Source organism: Colletotrichum gloeosporioides, assembly GCF_011800055.1.
Source record: "Colletotrichum gloeosporioides strain Lc1 chromosome Unknown consensus_81, whole genome shotgun sequence".
NCBI classification, from domain to species: domain Eukaryota; kingdom Fungi; phylum Ascomycota; class Sordariomycetes; order Glomerellales; family Glomerellaceae; genus Colletotrichum; species Colletotrichum gloeosporioides.
Genome location: NW_025544726.1, coordinates 118,248 through 144,679, shown reverse-complemented (window position 1 = coordinate 144,679; position 26,432 = coordinate 118,248). Strand labels below are relative to the sequence as shown.

Genomic DNA, 26,432 nt, shown 5'->3' with positions numbered 1-26,432 from the left:
CGTTCGATGACGACTGATGACGAAGTAAATTCTCGTCGTCTGGAGATTTAATGCATCTTAAAGAGATAATTTGGACATCATGAGATGACTCGGCCTTTTCCATCGTGTAGTTGGTGTTACCGAGTCCCCGTAGTTGCGGTTTTCAGGTTCCCGAGGGGGCATTATATTGAATACCCCGAAACAGAACGACTTTCGTCTGCCCACTTTTCGCAACCTAGACTCAAGGGACCGTCAAGAAAACACATCCGTCTCAATCATTCCCTCGTTCAGGTTCACAATCATCATCCTATCATTCATTCAGTCACTGGAAACATCAGTCTTATTTGTTTTGACAATGGATCTGTACCAGAAACTCAAGAGCTCTCTGGATGAGATTGCGTTACACGGCCCGGAGCTGCTGCGTCACTTGGATACGGAGTCGCACAACGGCGCATCAGGCCAAACTACATTGGCCAGTTTGCTAGAAGATACTTCGAGGTCTTCGATTCAGTACCCGCGGAAAAAGCTTATTGAGTCGGCCACTAAGTTGCTCCAACTTGCCACCACCGCGGATGGATACCTCGAGCATTTAGCTAATAGCGTAAGTCTGGGATGGCTTCACTCATCATCGCCATTAACATGTTAACAATGCATAGTATCAAGAGTTGACCTGCGTACGCTGGCTCGTAGATCTCAATGTTCTGCATCATCTTCCTGCCACCGGGTCTATCGCCTATACCACCTTGGCAGCCGACGCCGGCGTCCCTGTGAAGCATCTCAAAGGTGTTGCACGCATGGCCGTGGTCAACGGCTTCCTCGAGGAGCCTCTTCCCGGCCACGTAGCTCATAGCCGCGCGTCATCTCTCCTCCTGCGGGATGACAACTTCATGAGCTGGGCACGCTGGATGATGAACTACTCCATGCCGGTGGCTTATCGATTCGCCGACGCCACTCGCCGATGGGGTGATACCGACGCCAAAGACCAGACGGCTTTCAACCTGGCCCTTGACACCCCGGACCCGTTTTTCGACCACATCCGCAAGAACGCGGAGCTGACCTCGGTGTTTTCCGACTACATGCGCAACGTTACCGCTTCCCGGTCATGGAGCTTGGCCCACGCCGTTGAAAGCTTTGACTGGGACTCTCTCCCTGATGGCGCCAAGGTTGTTGACGTGGGGGGATCTCACGGCCAACTTGCCGCGCAGGTCGCGACTAAGTTCCCGCGCCTTAGGTTTGTCGTCCAGGACTTGCCGGAAACCGTTGCAGCTGCCCAGAAGGCCTTTGAGGCAGACGACAAGCTCGGCGCCGCGGTCAAGTCGCGGATCCAGTTCATGTCACACGACTTCTTCAAGGCCCAGCCTGTGGTCGATGCAGATGTTTACTTCCTTCGAATGATCATCCATGATTGGCCGGATAGAGATGCCCGCATCATTCTTCAGCAACTTCGCGAAGTGCTGGAGAAGCGGCCCAATGCCCGCGTGGTGATCATGGACACACTGCTTCCTCCGCCAGGCTCAACAACAGTCCTCCATGAACAGCAGCTGAGAGTACGAGATCTCATGATGATGCAAGTCTTCAACGCCAGAGAACGCGAGCTTGATGACTGGAAAGTTCTGCTCAGTGAAGTCGGCATGCAGATCACGCATCTGGAGCAGCCCGAAGATAGCGTGATGGGGCTGTTGACAGTTCAGCTGAAGCCTACCACAAACGGCAATCACGTCAAAGAGTCAGCGTCCGATCTGTGGAACGGTTGCACACCCAAAAGCCCGATCACACCCACCAGTGCGGATCAGCCCGTCCTCATCGTTGGGGCAGGGATAAGCGGCCTGTGCTTGGCCCAAGCATTGAGGAAAAGCCAAATCCCCTTCCGGGTTTACGAGCGAGATCCAGCTGTCGACGCGCGCTCGCAGGGATACCGCTTGAAGCTCCAGGGTGATGCTGCTGAAGCGCTCTCCGACATTCTGCCCAAGGACGTGTACGAGATGTTCCAAACCTCGTGCGCTACTCTATCCATCGGGGAAACAGACTTGGACCCCTTCACGGGCATGGTCATCAAAAGCCGGTCTGGCGGAGGCTTGAGTGGCAAGATCGGCCTCAACCCACACTACTGCGTCGACAGATCGTCATTCCGGAAGATTCTAATGACCGACATTGAAGAGCACATCTTCTTTGGGAAAGAGCTTGATTCATACAAGACGGATACTGAGCATGGCGTGGTCACAGCGAGTTTCAAAGACGGCCATACAGTCAAAGGCCGATTCATCGTGGGCGCTGATGGCTTACACTCGGTGATCCGCCGTAATCACATCCCGAAGTCTCTGCTCAAGGACACTGGGGCTGCGTGCATCTATGGGAAGACACCTCTGACCCCTGAGGTACTTGCCAAGTTTCCGGAGAAAGGAGTTAGGTGGATGACAGTTGTCTCCGACCACGCACCCATGCTCCAGTCCTGCTTCATCGGGGACTCTCCGGTCACCCTCCTGTTAGAGCCTATTCGGTTCAGCAAGGCCAGCCGCTCGCAACATTCCTTGCCAGAAGATTATCTCTACTGGGCGCTGATCGGTCCTGAGCCCCGCTTTCGATTTCCCGATGGCACCTCGGCGTCCAAAGTCGGAGGGCTGACATCAGGACAAGTCCAAAACGATGCTGCCAACCTTAGCTTGGCCATTACGGAAGAGTGGCACCCTTCCATCCGCTGTGTGTTCGAACTCCAGGACACGCGGCAGGCAACACTCATACGTGTCGTGTCGTCGGTCCCAGACGTTCCCGCATGGCAGCCATCCTCCATGGTGACAGTACTTGGTGATGCAGTTCATCCCATGAGCCCCTGTGGTGGTATTGGGGCTCAGACCGCAATTTGCGATGCTGCCAGTCTAGCTAAGATTCTCACTGCCACTCAGGGATCACCTTCCTCGCAAGCTGTGGGAGTATTTGAGGAAAGCATGCGCAATCGAGCTCATCGAAGCATCAAGCATAGCGAAGTAGGTTCACAGAAAATGTTTGGTCTGCGGTCTTTGGTAGACTGCAAGCCCTGGACGGGGTGCTAGACGGAGGATCGCGATGATGTGCCCATAGATTGTTACTGGACTTGTCCTTACATCTTAGTTTACTACGTATTGTAACATTGTTTCCAAGAACCATAAGTCGCCTGTTGGGATTGTAACCTCACATTGACTCTCCGAATAGCTTAGTTGGCTGGTGCTGATTCAAATTGCGTGTAAAAGACTATCATGATGTTTTCTGCAATCGCGATCTCTCTGATTTGGGAGTTCGAAACCGCGTAGATCTCGATGTATGAGTTGACCGCTGTTACCATGAAAGGCCAGAGCAATGAAATCGAGATCCCAATCAGAAGAAACGATGGCCGGGCTCTCGACGCCGACAGTTAGAAGATGCGACTCCACTTCTCAGGGTGGATTCGCCGATTTCGTCGAGTTGGGATATGGTTGCACTATATCGGTATGTAGGTTCACTAGAATGAGCTTTCTAGTATTCATTAGGAACTCGGTTACATGGACTACCGTCGTAGACTTGAATCAGTGCTTCTATGTTCAGGTGCTGTTTCACCAGGCTAGTTAGGGGTAAGAGACACGTGGGATCTACGGAGCGTCGGGTGGTCCGTCATCTTAATGGGGATCAATATTGCGGGAAACTTTTTGGCATAACCCTCTTGTTTGGAGTCACCGGTCATAGTTGAGTAATCCGGCATCTGGCATGGTTGGGTTGCCGGAAGTTGGAACACTCCGTCCCCAAGATTCTGCGCCGTATTGCAAAGTAAGGTACGCAGGGATGGCATGCCCTTGGGACTGAACTTCTTCATTCAATCCCCAAGAAGCTGATCATCATCAATGAGCGCTAGTTTGATAATGCTAATGCAGACAGTTTATCACACATTGTGATCACACATTGCGAGACATCAAGATGTTCATACGCTTGAAGCTGGGGGCAGGAACTTGACATTAGTGATTAGCGGGAGAAATGCATGCTGCTGTCTGGCAGGCTATTTGTAAACTACGGGGAAAATCTTCCTATTTAGGACATCATTGCTTGCTAACGGAACAAGAATTCTGGAAGAAGTGAAGTCTATTTAGATTCCGAGGGGATGCCTGCGATAGGTGGGGGTCGCGTGGGATGGATGTTGCTTCAAAAATAAGCTTTGTGGTGACGGGACAGGCAAATGGTTCGCCAACCAGTAGAGTCATGAAATCATTCCAAACAATTCGCCTAGGGCTTACGGGCGTGTGTACGGATGAACAGCGACACCTAGCCAAGAGCGCATAGGAGTGTTCCCTACGAAGCAGCCTGATTGGCTCAAGCCAGGTTTGTCGGTCTCGTTCTTATGGACAGAAGCTTTCTTCATACACCAAGCAAACCTTCTTGGTATCGGGGATTAATAACCCATGCCTGTGTACCTCGTCTGTGGTTCCCGTAAGGTTGCCGAGACGGATCACGAGGGCGGCTCCACCCCGTCTCCAGGCTTCCCGTTCCTACATCTGTGGGATGCCTTGGTTTTCCGTATCGCGGTAACCGTTGGATGACAGGAAAGTCAAGATGACAGAAGCCCGATGAAGAACCCACGATTATCGCGAACCGTGAATGCTTTGTTGTTTAGTGGGAAAACTGCCTGCGCACAACTTTCACGGGGAGCTCGCGATCCGTTGATGTAAACCCGTCTTAAAAAGAGAAACCAAGTCCACAGTCTCACCTTCCAACATTAAGTGCTTAACGTTGTTGGCTCGCATTGACAACCACACCCTTGCAAAAACAACATCAATCATTTTTCCCCATTTCCCCAAATTCTTCAGTCATGCCAAGCGCAGCCCAAAAGGACGAGCTCTTTGAGCTTGTATCGTCGATTCATTCCTCGGCGGCGGACATAGCGAAGTTCTGCGAAAAGCGTCGGCTCCCACAACCATCCTCTTCGGCTCCCGCGACTAACCTTGACCTGACTCTTGAGAACGCGCCCTACTTCGACGCAAAGGCCGCCATCGTTGACTCCGCGGAGCAGCTCATTCGGCTTATCCGGGGTCCAAGGGAGCAGTTGCTGGCATTGAGTTTCGAACACTGTGCCACGGCCTCCTTTCAGGTCATCCTGAAGTACAAGTTCGCCAACCACGTCCCGCTCAAGGGGACAATCACATATGCGGCGATCTCCCAAGCTGTAGGCAAGCCTGAGATTCAGCCCGCGCTTGTTGCGCGTATTCTCGAGCATGCCACATCTTATGGCTTGTTCAATGTTCGACCCGATGGGCTGGTAGCGCACAACCCCACATCTGCGCTTTTGGTCACCGATCCTGATCTAGAGGCTTGGATGGATCTGAGCGCAACTATCGCGTATCCCGCGGGCGCTTCCATCCCAAAGGCTCTTGAGCAGTACGGTTACAGCATGGAGGCCGATGAGGCTCCTTACGGGGTGTCCATCGGTCGCAAAATCTCCCAATTCCAAAGATTCCGCGAGGGCGACGGAACTCAATTGCATGAGATGTTCGCCCGTGCGATGCGCGGGATTGCCGCGGGGGGTGCCTACGATTTTCGCCATGCGGTGAACGGCGGGTATCCCTGGCACACGCTGGATCAGTCCGGGCATCTCATCGTTGACGTCGGTGGTGGCCCAGGCCATGTGTCAATCGCGCTGGCCGAGAAGTACCCCAAGCTTCGTTTCGAGGTGCAGGACTTGCCGGAGACTGTAGCCGTTGGCGAAAAGTCCTGCCCAGACGCTCTCAAGTCCCGCATCATGTTCCGGCCCCACGACTTCATGACGCCGCAGCCGCCTCATGATGTGGCTGACAACGAGGGTATTGCCTATTTCTGTCGCTTCATCCTCCATGACTGGAGCGACAAGTATGCGCGGAACATCTTGCAGGGCCTTGCATCTGCTCTGCGGCCACAAGACCGGATCATCGTCAACGAGGTTGTGGTTCCAGACCCAGGAACGGAAAGCCGCGAAAGAGAACGCCGGATGCAGTAAGTTCATCATCTCCATATCCGACAAAGATTAAGCTGACAACTCCAGTGACCGTGATATGTTGATGCTCATGAATTTGAACGGCCGTGAAAGAACAAGAGCAGCATTCGAAGACTTGTGCAGTTCTGTGACGCCCAGGTTGCGAGTGCATAAGATTCATCGTCCAAACCAAGGCGAGCTCTCACTCATTGAGATCACACGGTCTGATTCTTCCTTGTAAACAGCAGCTTGAATAATGCGAGGGATTTCGGAGATCCTGTCATTGCACACATCTGGGACGTGTAAAGAATAGCTGCCTGCTGATAAAGCACCAAGCGAATGATCCCATAGTAGATAGTAGTTTATACTTTATCGGAATTGGCCGTTTCTCATTTGACTCTTAAAGAATATGTCCAAAAATCAAAATAACCTTCAACTCCGAAACCGAAAGGGCGACGTGGAAAACCCACCACCGACTACTGGACTAACTGCCCACAAAGGATATCTCCAACCCGCTTCGAGCCAATGCCTAATAGCAACAAAGATGCTGTACAGATCGATTCCCCGCGCCAATATGCCTAATAGCAACCTGGTATCATATGCCTAAAAGCCGACCCGCTGATATGCTCATGTCTCGATTCCTATGCTAAATGTCCACTGCTGTTTCAATTGAGATTTTCAAGCTCGCATCCATGGCTCTGTTTGCCCGTCCCCTAATGATAACAGAAAAGACCAAAGACAATCAAAGACCCCCAAGAGATGAAAAGAAACGTTTAACAAATTTGCTTGATGGTGTTTGCCTTCGCAGAAATCCGGTTGAGCTCCTCCGAAAGAGCAAGGTGGTGATGTTCGATAACGCTGGAAGTACGGCGGCCTGACGTCGACGGCTCCGAGGAATCGTCCGCCATCGAAGCCGACGTTGACGGGTGTCTATGACGCAATCTCTTCAAGAGAGGGTGGACGTGGTCCTTGAGCTGAGTCAAGACGAGGTGCGCACTGACTAGTCTCTGGGCGTCGTTGTCCAAAGAATAGCTGCCCATAAATGAACTGGTTCTCGCGATCCGTCTGAACATCCGGGGTGTGGCTGGATCGTCGTCTTCCTGCGACGCCTCATCGTCGTCGCTACCAAGCACCGCTGCATACCACTCCACAGCTTTGGTGATGGCCAAGTAGATTAAGACCAGAACCTCCTGCCTGGTAGAGCAGCGGCAGTCCAGCAAGTTGTCGAGTCTCTTCAGGGCCTTTCGGTTCTCTGACAGGACTGTCCCCATTTCTCTCGGAGTGTCTTCGGTGTAGCACCCCAGATTAAAGGGAGAAATGGGGTCTTTCGCTGCAGTCAAGCAGCCAGCTGCCAAGACATGGAAATCAGCAACTAGCATCAGAGCCTCGGTGGTGCAGTCGTGGACTTTGCTGGGCCGGAATGCGTCACAGTCGATGGACGAGCTTCGTCGACTGTCCACACTGCCAGAGAGGTCCCTAGGTGGTTGCTGCTGTTCGAGAGACTGAAGGCCATGGTCTTGGTTGAAGTTGTTGAAGCTGTACTCCTGGGTGGATGGCGTAGGTAGCAGGCCGTACGATTGGTTGAGGGAATCCTCTTGCTCATTCGAAAGTCCGAATTCGGGTGTTCCTGCATTGCTTAGGCGAGTGGCCTGCAGAACCCAGTCGATATCATCTTGAACATCGTCCATTTGGGCCGCTCCAGTGGAGTGGTCCGAGGAGTGGTCCATTTGCGTGAGATTAAATGCATTCTCAATCGTCGACTGTGGAGCGTCTCTCGATGAGATCGGGGTCGTGTTGCCCGCCTCTCGTTGCACGATTGGAGAAGCAACTACACGAGGGCGCTCCCCAGTACGCATCGACATGCCATACTCACAGCACAGCCCCTTCATCGTGCATCGACTGCACTTTGGGCGCTGTTTACCGCACCGGATCTTCTGAGAACTGCACGCGTTACATGACTGCCGTACTTTCCGTTGCTTGCGGCTAAACGCATGGATTGAGTCTTGGATAGGTGTACGGGTTGCCATTGATGATGCGGACAAGTTGGCAGTGAAACCATTGGCAACTTGACAAGCAATGCAGACGGGCGAGTACTTAATCATAGAGACTTGGCAACCTGTCGATCAGGGGACGCGGCTTACTCCGCTACTTCCTGGCAGAGGAGTGACTTCGCGATCGCGATCGATCACGGCAAATGCCTTAATGTGGTATGTGGGATTTCGGCTGATGTTACGTGAGTCAAATATGAAGGCAGACTGAACACTTCCGTCAGAGCAGCGTGCGATTAACTTTGTTTCATTGATTCACTGTTATGTTAAACTCTATAGTAGCCGGTTCTCAGGTCAGTGTCCCCCGTCCCAACATTTCCTCCACTTCCAAACGTCGATGGGCTGTAGGGCAACCCGATGAATAGGTTCTCATCCTATGTTCTCACAGCTACGAACAGTTCCGCAAGCTTGTCAGTATGGCCCGGCCAATGAGGCTCTTGATTAGAATTTTTTACTTCAGTCGTGGCTTTCGGGACTCGATACCGAGAATGCGAGGTTGTGAATATCAGACTGGATGAAGCAGTGGCCTAATTTGGTCATTTCTTTGGCGCTTACATCTCCTCTATCCGGATGAGGCAGTCCACCTTTCCGGCATTTCATCCATGAACGTGTCTCACGTGGAAAGCAGACAAACGAGTTACGGATGAGATATACAACAAACCTTCTGCTCTGACATGCGATGACCTGCAGTGCTGCAGTGCAAGGACACGACTCGCGATATCAACTCGCCGGACTACTCCTTTCGAATTCGTTTCTGGAATCACCCAGCGGTTCTCAGGTAAGGCGTGGCGCGCGGGTGGAACAAGCAGGTGGGATCCGCCGACAAAACTCCCCAAGTTGGGGTAGCTCTGTGACAAGCTGCTTCCGCAGGTGGGGTACGGCGAGAAGCAGTAGAACTCTAATTACGTGAAATCTCGTAAACTCACCGGCCGTAGCATGCGAGACCGACAATACCATTCGACTGGTAACCAAAGCCTAATAGACTCAATGTGACTGCCGGACCCAGTACGAAGATCCCAGCAACGGCAACGCGGCACTGGGCGCTGGGCAGCACATCGAGAACTGCTCTCTGCAGGAATGCCATCGGCCGCTGACAGTCACGGGGGCAGGGACTGCCGTTGTTGCTGGTCGAACTCTGACGAGGGTTCTGAATAAGACTCCTTGGTGATATGTCCTGTAGAACGCCGTTGGAACTTGAATCCGACGCGCTGGTCCTGGTGTCGGGGTCGGCACGGAACCCGTGCATCCCACTTTCCTGTTTCCGGCAGCGGGGCTGTTCCGACTGCCTCGAGTCGATTTGGCAAACTGGTGTAGATAAAGGAGGCGGCTGGCATCTCAGTCGAGCTGAAGAACGATCACTCACCTTAAGTTCGATCAACAGGACGGATCACAGTTCAGAGCTGTAGTAGTGAAGTCGTACGCAGATCCACTCGGGATAACACCGGTGTGTGCCGTCTTCCCCAACCCCAGCCTTATAAGCGGACCAACGCGACGATTCATGCGCTTTTAGCCGCGTATCACGTTGTTAGTCGTCAGAGAGAACGCCGACGGTTTCGAGAATTATGGAGAGAATGTCAACAAAGTTTCCGCCTCGGGGACCAGTTCGTGATGAGTTTCTGGTGTTTTATGGAGACATTATCGGAAATGGCTATATCGGCCTCTGATATGGCAGTTTTGCAGATCTCGATGCTACGGCGCTTGGCGTTTTCATGTTGAAACCAGCTGTCAGATTCTCTTATTAGACGTCGCTATACCTTATACGGGGTTCTCGTACACTCGGGATTTGGTAATGCTTCGGAGATGTTGGCCTCGTGATATGGTTGATGCAACGGGTGTTATGTTGTCACAGCGGTTTCCACCCCCAAGTTGTATTTGACGAAAACGAACATATGTCGGTGAAACGATGAAATATTCAAAAAGGTTTTCTGCCTGTGTCTCCAACGTCAGCGAAAGATTGAGCGGGTGCCATGTCGTGAAGCTGGCAAGTTGAATTGATTCCAGAACTGCTGCAACCATCTCAGGGTCTAGAAATTTCGGCCGGGACCTGACACATGAAAGTAAAGTTTGGTGTGTCCTCGGGACCGGAGTTGGGACTGGAACACCGGGCCCGACCCAAGCTGGCGGTGCCCGCTTTGTCAGGACATTGGACGGCAGTACGGCGAAATTTTCCACATCTGATACTACATGCGACTCATTGGAGTTGAATGGGTGCGACGCAGTCTAGACCGACCTATCCGCGAGCTGGATTACTGCGCGGAATATAGGCTGTAACGGCTGCCCTTCGGCACTCGAGGGCAGCAATTCTTAATTCGACCGACGGTTGAATAATTGTTCATCATGTTTTGGCTGCTTGAGGGTTGCGAGGGAGGGTATCACCAGGCAGTTAGGCTTGTACAGTCGCTGTAATGACATGTTTTGGGAGACAACTTCCAGTGCAACAAACTTCGTAGTCTCGCAACAGCAGTGCGAGAGGGTGCTGCTTCGAATGAATGCAACGACCACGCTTCAAGTCAGGCAAGTTGCTCATTCGGGAGCAGATTGTTTGCTGTCATGCGGACGCGTCGTGAGATGAGGAGTGTCCCTCACCTGCATGGTGGAAAACCTTCTTATCCGAATCGCCCGCAGGCTTCGTTGTCGAGCACTTATTCAACCATTGCTGATGAATGGTTTGAATCATGAAGCCATACGCTGAGTCGTATTCGGCTCAACAGGTGTTCTGCACTGAGTATCATCAGAACTTTTCAAGATTCGACGGGTAGAGATAAATCATTTGCCTGCCGAGTTTCCATTCAAGTGAGCGGTTGCGCTCTGACTTCTAGGCCAAAGAGCTGCTTTTCCAAAAGTTCCCCAGGGTCAGCATTAATCAGCGCAGTAGTCCCCTGCCATCTTAGTCACGCTCGCTACAATATGATTCAGAGGCTTGCATTCGGGTAAGACGCAATCACCCTCTGCTATTTAGAAGCCTGTTGTCTGAGGTCACACTCTCTTATTGGTATCTTTGAAATACGTCGCAAACAAGCAAGCTCACCCACCTATGCTGCAGACGCTGTTTTAAATCCGGAAAAAAGGGGACGTAGAAACGTCGCAGGAGAATAGCGCGTAATGTCCCTGTCTCTCCATCGAAAAGGTGCATCACTCCATGGATGGGTGAGCAGAAGAGTTGATCTGTAGGTTTTTCGCCATCAAATTCCTGATGGAATTGAGATCTGAAGCAAGTTGTGCACAACGAATGGCGACGAAGCGCTCAACAACGTAAACTACGGAGGCCACTTTTGTAGCTGCCGTAAAATTCTTTTTGACTAGGTAGTGGCCGCAGAAGCGGATCACGCTGTAGGCATGATCAGGAGTGATGCGTTCTCTCATAACTTAGGTCTCCTAAGAAATGTTGCTCTTTAGGTGGCCCTTTCGCCTAGGCTAAGTCTTTGACAGAAGCGGTCGACTACTGTGTATATCTGAGATAGACTCACATATAGGACACCTGGTGGATTTCGTGTTTAACATTAAGCGATAAATTATCATTGGCTAATAGTTGTTCACGGATACTGCTCCGTACATCTATGGACGTCAGCCGGCATCTGGTTGTTGCACAGGTGGGTTTGCCATCATCAGAAGTAACATCCAGGCAAATTATCAACTTTTGTAAGCCTCATTCCCACCGAAAAAGGACAGTCTTTGCCTCTAGCATCAATAATCTGAAATGCTGTATGATGGCTAGCTGGCTGTTTTCAGTGCCTTGTGACACTTGGGATTTCTTGCATTGAAGTGCAGAAAGCATATATCACAGACATGAAGTCCCGACCCTTGCAGTCAAACCTCTCCATGGTTTTCAATATGTGCCCTTAATCAGTCAGTCTCGTCGCCATTGCTGTTGTTTCCAAGAAAGCGGACCAACTCCATTTCACTGCCCTCCCTCGGTTGGCTTTCGATGAGTCTCTGAATCCCGTAATCGGTGACCTCGCGGTCATGATTCGATCATACTTCTAAACGTCCGAAGTCTTCATTCTAGCGGAGTATTGGAACGTCGCCTGCTAAGAGTATGAGATTGCATATTGGTATAAATCTTGATTTGACACCAACCTCCGTGGTCGGCCGTTGTAGTAGGTCAGCTTCCAATCTATTCGCCTTCATTATCGACCCACAGCCCCGGCGCCCCTATTTTCCGGCCCCTCATGTGGAACGGGTGCTCCGGACACCGTTCTCGGCCCCACCTCCGACGCTCTCTCCTGGATTGCGGAAACGGAAGCATCATTCTTTTTAACTAAGAGCAGACTGAAAGTTCGGGCGGGTATATTGGTACGTCTCCTTTTCTTGTTTCCAAAAAAAGGCTAAGTGTCAGGAGATGTGCACTTCATTTTTGGCAACTTCGAAAGGGGCGATGTACGAGAGTGCAGTGCATTTGTGGGGGGGAGGGGGGGGGGGGGGGCNGGGGGGGGGGGGGGGGGGGGGGGGGGGGGGGAGACAGCAACGATGCGCTTTTGGCGGCATACCACTGACTATCGTGAGTTACAATCAAGCCTATCTCATTGATATTTGTTAGGAACAATCGTTTGATGGATGCCGCCAAGTTTGCGCTTATCTTTCCCCTTTTCCTTCCGTCCAGTGTTCCCCTTTATTCTGGGACTGTGGGCAGTCAATGTAGACCAAACTGGCCCAGAGCCGCAGGCTAACATTCGCAGACCATTGGTGTCCGGAGTTGATGTCACACTCGTTTTCAGCACATCAGGTTCTCTGCCCTTGATGTTGTCTGCCTGGCCATCTCTGGCTCACAATCAATGGTTATCATTAATAGAAGGCTGCATCTTTGATGTCCGCGCATGTCGAGGCGATAGCAGGAGCTCAGGTCGTACGCAAGACCATCCCCGATCTTATGCGACTGACAATGTGTGTCTTCGGCGGCTGCGTATCTGCTGATAGGTTGAGGATGAGGGTTGTTGATGCCGCTCCGTGGGCCATTCCGACTGACGAGTGAATTGATCCAAAGATGATGATTGGCCCTTTCCTTGGGTTGAACTAGTCGCGCATGCTTTTTTCCATCCTCAGGTTGGGACAAAAGTCGCTTCCAGCCTTTATTTCATGCTTATCTGCACAGGTAGTTCGCTCACGGATCAGTCGAACATGACAAGGGGGGGGGGGCCAAGAAACGATTTTTTGGCCCCCCCCCCCTGGTCTAGCGTGTACCGGTAGGGTTGTCCCCTCGGACGGCCACGGCGAGTTCATCAAGATTTCTGGAAGACTTATAGAGAACTAAGCTCATATCTCTCCTTGGTAACCCTCGCCAAAAAAATTATTCCTATTTCCGCGCTGTCCTTCCCTACCATTTACTTTTCTTCTCCTATTTGACAGTTTGCCCCCTGAGGCAGCGCTGGTGTCGGAAGCCATTGCCGTTGGCTCCCCCTTTCAGATCATGCCCTTGCGTAAATCCCAGCCAGAAAGTAACTTAGGGCGGCTGGCCAATTTGCAGCAGGCCTCTCCGGAAGAAAACAGATGAGAACACGGCATCACAATCATTCTTTCGAATCTCTCCCACTCGTTGTCCCTCCCCTACAGCACCTAGCCCCGGACGGAATCTACCTTCATTTCATTACGAGTGCGCAACCTGAAGCCCTCAAGCCTGTCAAGCATTTCCTAATTACCCTTCCTCATCGCAAACAGTAGGCATCTTACGACCAAAACAAGACGTCATATCAAATGTTTTGGAAAGGTGGAGCAGGGAAAGCCGCCCAACGCCAAAGCTCCTGGTTTTCATAAGGCTCATTCGCGCCACCCTGCACAATTGTGCGCACAAGATAAGACCTGCATGTGAATGATCTCTAAACGTCAAGTTTCCGCCCTTTTAGCAGTAATTCGACTCGATGAAGTCGAAAATTATTGCACCACTTATTAATAATCCACCCTCTCTACGAATGTTGTTTATTGCCCGGCCGACTTTAGCTCATGAACCCATCGTGTATCGATGTTCAAGTCTGACCCCACAGTGACTTCCTTCCCTCTTAAGAATATTGAGCTTAAGAATCGTTCTCTGAGCGTGCTTTTGAATAGCTGAGTCTGATGAAATTGCTCTTTTATGTCATCAATAGATGAATTGGAAGACATTCCCAAACGGAGCGCATAGCGCACAACACAAATAGTGCAGCACAAGCTTCATAGTATGATTGACGTAATTTCGTGTTGCTCTCGACCAACATGCGGGAGACAGAACGCGGCGCAAATTCTTCTTGTCGCAACATTGAACACTGGCAGCCCCTCTGGACAGTATATAAACTTCTCTACCCGGACGATGCCAGACGTTTCTGCCCATCTCTTTAAGTTCTCGTTCTGCCCCTCCAACATCACGAGAAAGAAAGATCGATCAACATGTCGCTTTCATATGAAGCTATACTTGCCATACTTTTTGGAGTATTAGGATTTATCATGTCTATCATCTCCTCGGTCTTAACGTACATCACTTTGAGACAGACCCTCAATGCCAGATCCCACCTAGACAACGTTGAAAACCAACCAAGAACTGCCACACAACCAAGTCTCTACCCCATTCTCGATTCCAGCCATGCGGCAAGCTTCCCTGCGAGACCAGTCATCCTCATCGCATGCTCTTTCCAGATTTCCATAGATCTGAGAGTAGGGTCGGCCTACTCGAGGACGGCGGCCGCGATTAGGCGGCGTTCCAATCTATTACCTTGAAATCACGCTGTCAGTCAGTCCGAAGCTCTCATACCCTATGCATCATAGAGACTCCATCGCCACTAACGATTGCGAAGAACGCCTACAAACACCCTCAGACTTTGCAACATACTCAGCTGGCCTCTGTCACCATGCGGGGTGGCACACAAAGTAAGCTAGCTTTCCAAGACATCGGGTTCAATATCCGGGAGGAGGCGTCTTAGTTGCCGGCTTTGGATGGGCTATGTTTTTTTCGCGGATATTTGTTTACGATGGTGTATCTTTGAGAAGAGTGCATCGTTTCTTCCTAAAGAAGGAGACCTTGTAGCCGCGTTTGATGCTTACGCATAAAACATTGGTTTCGATTGATAGTTGTAACGTTTTACCGAGTCTCCAGTGACCATTTCTTGTTGAAAGTGATGTAGGAAGAAGCGTCGTTAAGGATTAGCGGTTCAATAGGGGTTCAGTGATACGAGGACGAATGCAACAAGTTGCGTTCCATGACTATCGCGACGACACAATATGGTAGAAGGTCCAGGCAAAACCGATGACTTTGTGTGTTCAGCATTCGTCGATTTATGATTTCAAAAGGACGAGTACGGTGCAGATGTTATGCGTCGCAACTTTCCCAGCTTACCTCATCCTGCCACTCTTCTCAGTATGATGGATGGTAATGTTTTCTAGTTTTGCGAGCTTAAGCTGCACAGGCTGTCCAGATGATTGCAGACTTGGCGCTCGTTCAAGCCCGTCGTTGAAATGGGTCGTATTGGAGAGGGATATTTGTGACGATAAATTCTATGTCAGTTATCGGATTGCATTGCTGAAGTAAATAATACAGAGGGGATAAAAGAGGCACACTGAGCAAGGTTTGTGTGTCGGGAACATGGCATAACCTGAGATCGTGCAACTTGAGTTGTTGTAAGCCCTTTGTATTGTGGTCCGGAATTGAACATCTCCGGACTTCGGGATTCAGGTTGTCCAAAAAAATCACTTTTTGGACAGGCTTCGGGATTCAAGTTGTCCAAAAAGCACTTTTTGCCCAACTTGAATCCCGTATTTATGGGGTCGAGTACATGCTTAGTAGCCATTGGCGCGGGGTTGTCACGCGCGTGGCTGGAGTCCACATCATGCGTGAAAGGTCATCGGTTCAACCTGGAGATTAACTCTTCCAATTTGCGATACTATCTGGAGTTGAGGCTTGCGGTCGAACCATGGTATACAAGGTTTGTCCCTGGAGACGGAGATAGGGAAACGGCTGTTGCAATGCATTACTATGATTCCGATCGCTACATGCGGCATTGAAACTTCTCAAGAGGAGCTACCACCGGTAACACGCAAATAGGAACAGTCTTCGTCTCTTCCCAACCGCAATTTGCAATCGAGAATACGGTCTGGGAGACATATTGTCACCGTTGCATTTGATTTGTCCAGCAAGCAGGATCAAAATTCAACACCAGGTTATCGGAACCCCCGATCCAGCTGTGCTTGTGAGGTTGTTTCCACAATCATCAGTAGGGGACCGGTACATCAATTTCGGGACGTGCCACTTGATGTATCCGTTTCGGGTGGGTTACAGACACCTTTGTGGCTGGATATTTCGTTCTTTTCTCATTTGAACTCTGAGCAGGCAAGGCGGCACGGTAAATGTCAAATCCGCATACTTCACAGCTCGACCTAGACATCCCTACTCATTCCCCCGAAATCCAATACTGGACCTATCTTTGCACAAGGCCGGATGCCCGCTATCCATTAGAGTTCGAGTCCTACCTCGGCAACGGCCCATCGAGTGCCGGTTCGGGACCCGGATTTCTACGATGATCCTCGGATCCACGCCGGGGATAGCGGTTGCTGCGTGTTACCTTTGGCATTTGCAATAAGAACAACAACGAAGCAAGCGCAAGTCAGCCAGGCAGTATTCACTCAGTATTTTGTTTCTTGTAGAACCCAAGAGATTAATTTCAAGTATTTCTTCTTTTTCTGCGAAGAATGTACCAACTTCAAAACTCGCACTTAGCCCACGCTCACCCGAGGTGGAAATTAAGGGTTTTGAAACCATTGCTGATATTAGGAAGATGGCAAACCTTAAATTGATTGGCTTATTGGTCCATCAGATCTCCAGGCCGTAGCAGCACAGAAAGGGGGCATAAGTGAATAGTACCACCAAAGTTTATGAAAGGGAGTCAGAAGGGAAAACCAATCACAGAATTGGAATTCAAGGCAGCCAAGTCACTAAGTCTGCTTCTAGTAAAAGGCCTTTGCATGAAACAGGGGTTTTCTACATCATTCACAGGTCGATTATTCCTCCAGGCGTTTCGGCAGGCGTTTTCCGGGCGTTTTCTTTGGCGATTTTGGGGCAAGCATGTGGAGGGCTGTGTGAACGGAAGGCGCCAATCATTTGCGGAAAAGTATTGTTGGGTGTCACAAGCCCGAACGCTGGCGGATATCTACACACAAATCATTGGATGTGATTGCAACGCATCTATCCATGCCGCAGCCATCCACACTTACCGACCCCGCCCTCTGTCGGTAAGGCAGCCGCTGACTGTCACCCTTGGTTCGCCACGACGCCAACGCCCTAAAGTGAATCGAAGATCTCAAACCGAAAGAATTGACGTTCTCCCTCAGTGGTTGGGAGCGATGAAACTTCCAGAAATACAGATAAATGATGTTTACCCTTTTTTCCATGTCGCTTTTGTCCAGACTCAATAGCGCAGACTTACAAGTTCCCCAATTTGAACCTCTCCGAAGAATCACGTCAGTTTCGGACGGTCAGCATGTGTGGGATTGGGTTTGAGCAGCATATTGGGGCTCATTGGATCGCCACTGTATCTTACGACTGGAGGCATGTAGATTCAATAATGAAAAAGAACTGTCGTTATTCACTGATTGCAGATAAGCTAGGTACGAAACAAGATTCTGTCCACGGATATGCATGTGAAATATTTCGGGACAGGACTGCTCCAATGTGGATAGGGGGGAGTGGAAACGTTCATTCGCTATACAAGACCACCTTTCAAATTTCGACGATAACTTTATCTACGGTCATCATCTATGCAGGGTGAATCTGTCCTTGTATATACCAGGCCCTGTGGACGCTGAAACCAGCGTCGGGTCTAGCAATACTCGCGGAGCGAAAGCCACCGCGGTCGCACTCCTTGCTCATGCTCCTACTCCTATGATGCTTTGCATGGAAGTGAGCCCAATTTGCTTAACAGCACTCATCTCGTATAGGACGAGCGTCTCGAGAAAGTCTTACGAACATAGTCGTCAACAAGTCTCTACGGCAAGCTGAGGGGGCGCTTTCATCACAAACAATGGGATACAGCAAGGTCATTCTTCTTGATTCTTGGTTGTGGTAGGAGATTAGCTATTTCTTGTGCTTGGTCACTGGCTGTCTTGTGGGGATCCCGCAGGCATTCTAAAACGGAATAAATATTGACTGACTACATTGTGCCTCTAGGCAGGAGACTAACTTGCAATTCCGATATCACCATTTCTGCGCATCAACTTGGGCAAACACTCGATGAGGGATTCATGCCGTTAGCTCGGACGAGGAAACTTACATCTACTTACCATTCCGCCACTGTATGTTTTGATTTAATCCCTCCCCCGACGCCGAACTCCAATCCATTCAAATTCCACTTAGTGTCTGTCGTACGTCCAATTATTCTTTGGCTGTCAGGGCTTGGCCACGGGCCTATCAACAAGAAAGCCCATCTATTCCGAGATCCTTTCAGATCTGAGTAGTTTTGTAGAGAAGCTTATATAAGTCTAGAGGGAAAGTGGCATTATACGGAGACTTCTACCCAGGATAACCGCCACGCAGGCAGTTGCCTAAGGTAACCAATGGCCTTCTTTGGCGCGTCATGGGCCTAGAGGTCTTTCACGCTACACTTCATCAAAATGCTTCTCATTGTGATGCTCAACGCGAACCTTTCTGCATGGGTATGTGCCAGCACACTGAGGATTTATAGACAGCGAAGGGCACCATTTGGTTTGAGTCTAGTATCAAATCTTTCTTGTACTAGTTCAGTTCAATCACCTAACCACAGCACGATACGAGCAGCAGAACCGTCGTATTCTGGCTAGAAATAGAAATCGCCCAGTGTTCTTCCTTTATGCATACGAGGGCTCGGCATATTGCTTTCGCGATGCGTTGACTCCCATTGACCATCTCGTCTTGAGTAAAGCATCTGGCGTTACCGTATTCTGAAGCCATTGGGTAACGGGGGATGACCGAGTTGAATACAGGACTCCGAAAGTTGCTCCAGGCCTCTAAGGTACTTTCAGGGTGAGCAGAAAAACTTGACATTGTGAGATCGACGTGAAGAACATAATGGGATTCACGCAGCTAAAAAGATTCCTAAACCGCTTTGAAGGCCCTCAGCCTCCGACCTGTAATGGTGTGTTCCATATTTCCTGCGCATCCGCAATTCCTTCCCTTTCCTTCATCTTCGTAGTTGTTTGAAAACTGCGAGGTAAGTGTGGCTTGTCTGACCAAAACCCGAGTCCCCGCTGTTGAGTGTCCGCCGCCCCAACGATGGTACACCGTACGGTTCCCAAACTCAGAAACTCAATAGTCTTATGCTTACCTATTAAGAGACTGCTCGGTCAAGCCTGAGGAACAGAGGTTGCCTGCAAAGCACCTAGGGTATAGATACGCTCAATCCTATCCTACTTAGAGCCCCTATTCTGTTGAACTGAACGCGGCGGAGAAAGTGACATCGCGCGGCGTTATCATACGTTTGATATAATCAAGAAACGCCTCCAAAACCAACCAGTTGCGATTCCTCCTCAGCCCCTAGGCTTTCTCGCTCCGCGGGCTGTGTATTATTAAGATGCCGGAAAGTGTCGGCGTCTCGCAGGCGATCGGGATATCAAGAGAACGGTTAGGTGATCCGTACCCCATGCCCTCCTCCTCATTCGGACACTGAAGTGGGCTACGTAGCGGCCATGGATACGTACTGTCACGGCGATGTATCGCATAGGTCCCCGTCCCCCATCCCTGCTTTCCATTTTGAGCCGATGCGATTGGCCCTTGACTGAATAAGCCTCATTTTTGCCAATTGGGCTGGCTACTGCAAGGTCAGCTGTTTTTTCGGCCAATGGCATATTTGTATATTCTTCTTTTCGTTCACTTGAACTTTTCAGTCAGTGTTTTAAAGTCACAAACAATCCCACATCATCATCGAGGTCCCGCAGTCTTTTCCCTTTTCTTTAGGCTCTTTCTACATTTGTTAATTGCGATGTCTTCAAGCAACTCTCTCTCTATAGAAGTGGTTGTCTCTCTCATATTTGGCCTCTTGGCATCAATTTTAGCTCTCGCTGGGCTTTGGATTGGATATTTGGCCGTCCAAGAAGCTCGACAAAGGCGCCACAACAACACTTTGCCGGTTCACGAAGGAACGCGGGATGTGGAACATCTATCAGATGCCTCATTTGTCCTCGGCCTGCTAGGACGAATCTACGCTCAGATGTGTAGCAGAGGGCAAACAGAAGCACGCCGAACTTGATCTTCAATTGTGAGTGAACTGAACACGTCCTCCATAGCCAAGGCGGCGCCTTTTCCGAGTTCTCATCCCGTCATATGTACTGACTGGCCCTCAGGTTTGCCACTGCAAACCATCCGTGGTTGAAAATTGTTGGAAGTAAACAAAGCCTTTGCTGGGGTTGAGCTAGGGTTATAGTTTTCGATATCTTGTGAGAGGAAGTCTAAGGTTGCTCATCTTCTGTCAAAAAGACGGCATAGACTTAGAAGTCGTAGCTTGAAGTGCGTTACAGTCTAGCAAACATGTCAATTCTTGACAATCCAGTCATATAATTAAACATGTCATCTTACCCCATATAATCCATTTACTCCTCGTGCTAGTACAATTGTGAATTTGGATATTTATCCCACCTATGTATTCCTGGGCGATAAAGCATGGTGGCTGCATCGCTCCGTTCGGGCTCCGTTGCTCTACAGCGCTCCCCGCAAGGCAAGTAAACTTGTCAAGTTCAATCAATCAATCAATCAATTATGAAGCTATCGCTAGTCAATCAAGTCAAGTTTGAGGCTCAAACTTGATTGATTGCCTTGACTCTTTTGACAGGGGGGGAGGGGGGCTACTAGGGCCTAGGGGGCCTTATAGGGGGGCTTTAGAGGGGGCTTAAGGGGGGCTTAAGGGGGGGGCTTAAGGGGGCTAAGGGACCCGGAAAAGCCCGGAAAATCGTTAATCCAGCCCGACTCTCGGCCCCGAAACCCCGGCTCCGGGCCCCCCCTTTCAGCCCCCCTTCCGGCCCCCCTTCCGGGGGCCTCCCCTCCGGGGGCCACCCTCCCGGGCCCTAACCTTCCGGACCCTTCCCTCTAGAGCCCTCCCCTCTAGAGCCCTCACCTCCAGAGCCCTCCCCTCTAGAGCCCTCCCCTCTAGAGCCCTCCCCTCTAGAGGGCCCCCCTCTAGCCCCCTCTAGAGGGCCCCCCTCTAGCCCCCTCTAGGACCCCCCTCTAGAGCCCTCACCTATATGTGGGGATATTTGCCAATTAATTGCAATTAATTGGCAATCAATCAAGTATAGCATCGCGATGTGGCAATCAAGTCAATTATGGGCCTCAAACTTGATTGATTGCCTTGGGGTGGGCGCTGTTGCTCTATGGGTCAATAAAAACTGGCTCACTATCCACGAATTTGTCTATGCTGACAATATTGTAGAAGTTCGCCCCATGATTTACGAAATGATAACATATAGTCCATGGTCACACGTCGCTGGCGGGGTATTATTACCAAGCCCCCGATTTTGTTTATCAGATTCTCGGGATATGACGATCTACCACCAAGTGACATATGTCATGTTCTAGAACATCAGAAAAACAAGCACCAAAGTGGAACGATGCGTCCGTCCGTTGCTCGTCTTAGTGCCCGTGCCTCCAGCTGTCATCCCGTCTTAGCGCCCCGCTAACCTAATTGCAGTGTGGCCCCCCAAGGTACTCCCTAGGTAGTGACGTCAGATCTAGCCCAAGCTTGCAGCTGGATCTCTCTGCCCTCAAAATCCCCCAAGCTGCACGTCATTCTCCTGCACTTCGTCCCGCGATAATCAGCGTCCCTCATACATCAATCACGAACCTTTCAACGACATTCCAAGAGCCTCGCGGCTTCTTAGAGCCAGCATGCAAATTCGAAGCGCCTCAATATCCTCCTCAATCCTGGCAGCCATCTCGACTGACCCCGACAATCCCAAGCGACGCAGCTTCCGCATCAAGATCTTCCGCGTCCTCGCGTCATTCCTCTCCATTTTCAGTCTGCCCCTCTCCCGCTACCGCGCCGCCGACTTTCTCGAGCTCCGACACAATGTCTGGCAAATGGATGAAGAAGAGTATGCGAACTCTTTCCATCTAGCAGAGAAGCGCAGCAAGGGCAAGGGCCGCGAGTCCGACCTGCACCCTGTCGGCGACCTGGGCTACAGCGGCTCAACCTTCTTCACGACAGCCGACGGCAAGTTCCTCATCAAGTCGCTGCCTCGCCGATTCGAGCACGAGTTCTTCACGCACGACCTGTTCGATGCCTACGTGGCCCACATGAAGGAGCATCCTCACAGCCTGCTGGTGCGCATCACCGACATGGTCTACACCTCCCTTGCAACTCTTGGCGGCATCCTGGGCACGGCCCCGACGCATCATATCATCATGGAAAATCTACTCTACGGCAAGGAGATGGAGGAGACTGAACACCGGAAATCAGGATGGGAGACGTACGATCTCAAGCCGAACGACTACTTCTTCCCCGAGCGAGACATCGCAGGAGGGAAGCTGGCTCCCGAGAGCGTCAAGGAGAGGCTCATCGATGAATTCCCCGACAAGATCCGCATGAAGTCGGACAAGAGACAAGAGCTCCTCGACCTCCTCGACGCCGACACCAAGCTCCTCGCAGATAACAACGCAGTCGACTACTCCCTCTTCCTCGTCCGCTACCCCGGCCCAAACGTCACCGACGGCGACCGCGAGAATCCTCCCTCGATCCAATCCGATGCACACCCCTGGCGTACCGGCATCGTCGACGCCGATGGCAACTGGATCTACCGCGTTGTCGTCCTCGACTTCTTCTGGGCCAAGCACAAGTTCCGCGCGAAGCTCATGACGGGACTCGTCGACTCCTACAACGTTGTTGCGGGCCATGGACCCATGAGCATCACCGCCAACCCCGCCGAGTACCAGCAGAGGTTCATCGACATGGTCAAGGACATTGTCATTGAGGCTTGATCTGGCATCATGAAGAACCTCAGAGATTTTCCTTTTTCTTTTCTTCTACCTCAAAAGAGCGAGGCGTTGGGATTTACATGTAGCATAGCCCTTTTCGTTTCAGCACCCCTTTGCCTTAGATACCAAACTTCATCCCCTATGCCACATCACTTTTCCATCATCATGAAGTCAATGTGGATTTGCGACACGTCTTTTGAAGTTGTGATTAATTATTGCATTAAAAGCTATCGAAGCTACTAGTTGGAGATCACACGAGCGCCAGCCCTTCATAGTGAAGACCAGAATCCAATCATATCCTGAGCATTTTCCAAGTCATCGAGGTCAGTCTCGATGATCAAATCGTACTCATGAGCAACATGTTATTCCCTGGAGGACAGTACTCGAACTCCATGCAGTCTCCCGTCTCCAGCGCACACTGCACGCCGTTGAACTTCTGACCCTGCGGGCACTTGGGCTTCTCCTCTCCGATGCATTGGCCGGAGGCCTCATCCCATTCCGTACCAGGTGCACAATCTGGCTTCTCTTTTGCCACGCAATGCTTTGAATCGAAATGGAAGCCAGGAGGACATGCCGGCTCCTCGGCCAATCGGCACTTTCCTCCGACGAATGTGGCTCTGGGCGGACAGCCGGGGTCGTCGCCGACACAGGCGGTGCCGTTGAAGTGTGTGTTCCCGGCGCACTTGGGCTTTTCATCGTTGATACAGTCGCCGTTCTTGTGGACGTAGCCTGGAGGGCAGGTCTCCTCGTCGACGCTCTTGCATTGGCCACCGATGAAGTCGTAGCCTGGAGCGCACTCCGGGTCCTCGATGTGATTGCAGACGTTATTCTGGAGGATCTGGCCCGGAGGACAGGTGGGAGGGCCCTTCAAACATGAGCCGCCGTCGAGGGTCGAGCCTTGTGGGCATGTTGGTATGGCGGAACCGACGCAGGTACCGTTGCTCAACTGCCCTTGAGAGCACTGGGGAGACTCCTTCGAGATACAGCGACCGCCGTCAAATATTGTGTTGTCGATGCAGCTCGGGATTTCAGGCTTGAGGCAGTCGTCATCGACGTAGTAGCCGCCGTCCATGCATCTAGGCCGGCCCACGACGCAATGGGCACCGTTCCAAGTACCAGAAGAACAAGACGGCGGGCCGACGATACAAACCTGGCCTTGGAGGATCGATCCCGAGGGGCATTGGACCTTTGACGTGGCGATGCACTGGCCGTTTGTAAGGGTGGAGTCTCCGGGGCAGACTGGCTTCTCTACGGCCGAGCAGATGACTCCATCCCGGGTGTAGCCGGGCGGACAGTCGGGAGGGTCGATCAGCTCGCACTGGTCGCGGGTGAGCTTGGTGCCAGGCGGGCAGATGGGCGGCGGGGGCGTGGTGAACTGGCAGCGGTCTCCGATCGGCGTGGTGTTCGGCGGACACTCGCCGTCGTGGGGGACCTTGCGGTAGCATACTTCTCCCTCCAACTTCATTCCGGATGCGCAGCAACGGGCTGTGCGGGCCTTTTGGTCAACAACCAGCTCCGTGCCGGGGGTGCAGGACGGCTCATCTGTAGCAATGCACCGCTCGCCCTCCAGCTTGTAGCCGGGAGGGCACTCCGGAGGAGTCCTCAAGACACATGTCTGCGTCTTTGCGTCAAAGTTGGTGTCCTCTGGGCACTGGGGGCCGTCAGCCACACAGTTGCTTCCCTTAAGGGTGCTACCGGGAGGACATTCCGGGGACTGGTGATGGACGCAGGCCTTGAGTGTCTTGTCGTACTGGCTCTTTCCAGAGCAACTCGGGGGGAGGATGTTGACGCAAGCACCATTGGTGTGGCTGGAACCCTCGGGGCAGGACGGACCGATGGTGTTGACGCAGCCCTTGCCGTTGAACCGGTCCCCGTCGCCGCAGAAAGGCTTCTTGTCAGAGACGCAGACCTGGCCCTCCAAATAAAAGGTGGAAGGACACTTGGGGGGCTCATCGTAGATGCAGGCCTTGTCTCTGAACTGCAGCGGGGGAGGGCAGGAGGCCTTCGCTATGGTGACGCAAACGTTGCCTTCCAGCTCGGAGCCCTCGCTGCATGCTGGCTTGACGGTGGAGATGCAGCGGCCGTCCTTGAATGTCGTCTCGTGCGGGCATTTGGGGACGCCGAGGATGCAGCTTTTCCCGTCAAAGAGCGTTCCTTCGGGGCAACACTTGGTCAGGCCGGTATCGGGGTTGAAAAGGGGCTTGATTGCGTCGAGGGTGTATTTGGCGTGGCGAGAAGAGCCGAGGGGAATCTGGGCGGCTGCTGTTGCGTGGGTTGCCAGGAGGGCGACCAGGCTCGCCCGGAGAGTAATCATGATGAAAGTAGGGCTCGATGAAAGAAGTGATGGAGTGGTTGGTTGATGGATATGTTTGATCATGAAGTTGATGGCTCAGCGAGTCTTATACGCATCTTCGAAGTTGTGCTGCACCTGGGTTAGTCAATCTCTGTATTGGCTCCAGGGTAAGCAGAACCTTTGCCCGTACTATCCAGGTCATCTGGTTTCGGTCCACACTCGGAAACAGAAATCTAGGAAGTTTGAAGATGAGAGATCAACAGCTCCAACCGAAAGATGACGTAGCTTCATCAGTCGCGAAACTAACATAGACGATTTCCCCCAAGTTCGTCAATCGAATGGGGACATGGAGAACAAAATCAATGCATATTTCGTTTAGTGACCGTAGGCGCCTAAACCGTTCAAGGTTCGGTTCACATAACTGGAATAGATCAAGTTCGGTATTGGATTTTGCATCAAGGATCAAATTCAGAGTTTGAAACACATCTCAACTTGATCTTGACCCCGCGTCTCAGTCTTTGTAACCTGTCAGCACTTGGCGTCCTAGTCAAGACATCAACCTAGTGCCTAGGGCTCCCAACTACACGTACTTGGAATCAATCTGTCTCAGTCAAAGCTGTACGATTTCGAGTGACCAGATTCTCAATTCTCAGACTGCGGTCCGCTGAAAGCGTTCTCGGGTTGGATGGGAATGTGCAAGCGTCTTTCCCCAAGCCCCTGGCTAGTGTCGTACGTGTGCAACCTCCCGACTCCCGAGACAAGATCGCTCAGCGGCGTTCTGCCCCATCTCAACGTCGCGGCTGAAAACGGATCCCGTCCGCGCTTCCAATTTGCTGATATGCCTGGGAATGTACTCCGCACTATATACCATGAGACCCGAGACATGAGGTCTTAGTAGCCTCCACACCTACAACTGTCTCAACAGGCCAACGGAAAATGAGTTCGGGCGTTGATGTTCATCAAAGCTAGAGACGACAAGACACAAGGCCCGTCACATGCGAGCGTCTCGTAGACAGTTTGTGCCTGGTTTGGAGTAGCAGCCACTTGTTTCGGCCTTAAGAGTATGAAGCTTTTGGAAATACTCACTAGGACCTGAAAACATCACCTCCAGATGCAATGTCTAACGCTCTTTCAACGGAGATCATCCGACGCAATCAGTTGATGTGGATGCGAGATAGCTACGCTGGCCGGATCTGTTCATAAAATCCGGCAAGCTCGCCAAGGCCAGTGGCTGATCAGCGACGTCAGAACGGCTCAATAGTTTAGCCCCGCAGACCA

General features: G+C 51.4%; 4 protein-coding genes across 4 annotated transcripts; 2 read left to right on the top strand and 2 right to left on the bottom strand.

Annotated features, from left to right (window-relative positions):
• Positions 1-334: 334 nt before the first annotated feature.
• GCG54_00001064 (O-methyltransferase aurJ) lies at positions 335-6,164 on the top strand (the record flags this gene model as incomplete). Its single annotated transcript, XM_045401191.1, has 4 exons — positions 335-580; positions 636-3,019; positions 4,795-5,943; positions 5,993-6,164. 4 exons carry the CDS (start codon positions 335-337, stop codon positions 6,162-6,164), a joined length of 3,951 nt encoding a protein of 1,316 aa, XP_045259116.1.
• Positions 6,165-6,696: 532 nt separating this feature from the next.
• GCG54_00001063 (uncharacterized protein) lies at positions 6,697-7,812 on the bottom strand (the record flags this gene model as incomplete). The annotated part of the gene is made up of 1 exon (XM_045401190.1): positions 6,697-7,812. The coding sequence occupies one exon, from the start codon at positions 7,810-7,812 to the stop codon at positions 6,697-6,699; it is 1,116 nt and encodes a 371-aa protein (XP_045259115.1).
• Positions 7,813-21,775: 13,963 nt separating this feature from the next.
• Positions 21,776-22,864, top strand: GCG54_00001062 (uncharacterized protein; the record flags this gene model as incomplete). The annotated part of the gene is made up of 1 exon (XM_045401189.1): positions 21,776-22,864. One exon carries the CDS (start codon positions 21,776-21,778, stop codon positions 22,862-22,864), a length of 1,089 nt encoding a protein of 362 aa, XP_045259114.1.
• Positions 22,865-23,198: 334 nt separating this feature from the next.
• On the bottom strand, positions 23,199-25,175 carry GCG54_00001061 (uncharacterized protein; the record flags this gene model as incomplete). Its single annotated transcript, XM_045401188.1, has 1 exon — positions 23,199-25,175. The coding sequence occupies one exon, from the start codon at positions 25,173-25,175 to the stop codon at positions 23,199-23,201; it is 1,977 nt and encodes a 658-aa protein (XP_045259113.1).
• Between the last annotated feature and the right edge of the window lie 1,257 nt (positions 25,176-26,432).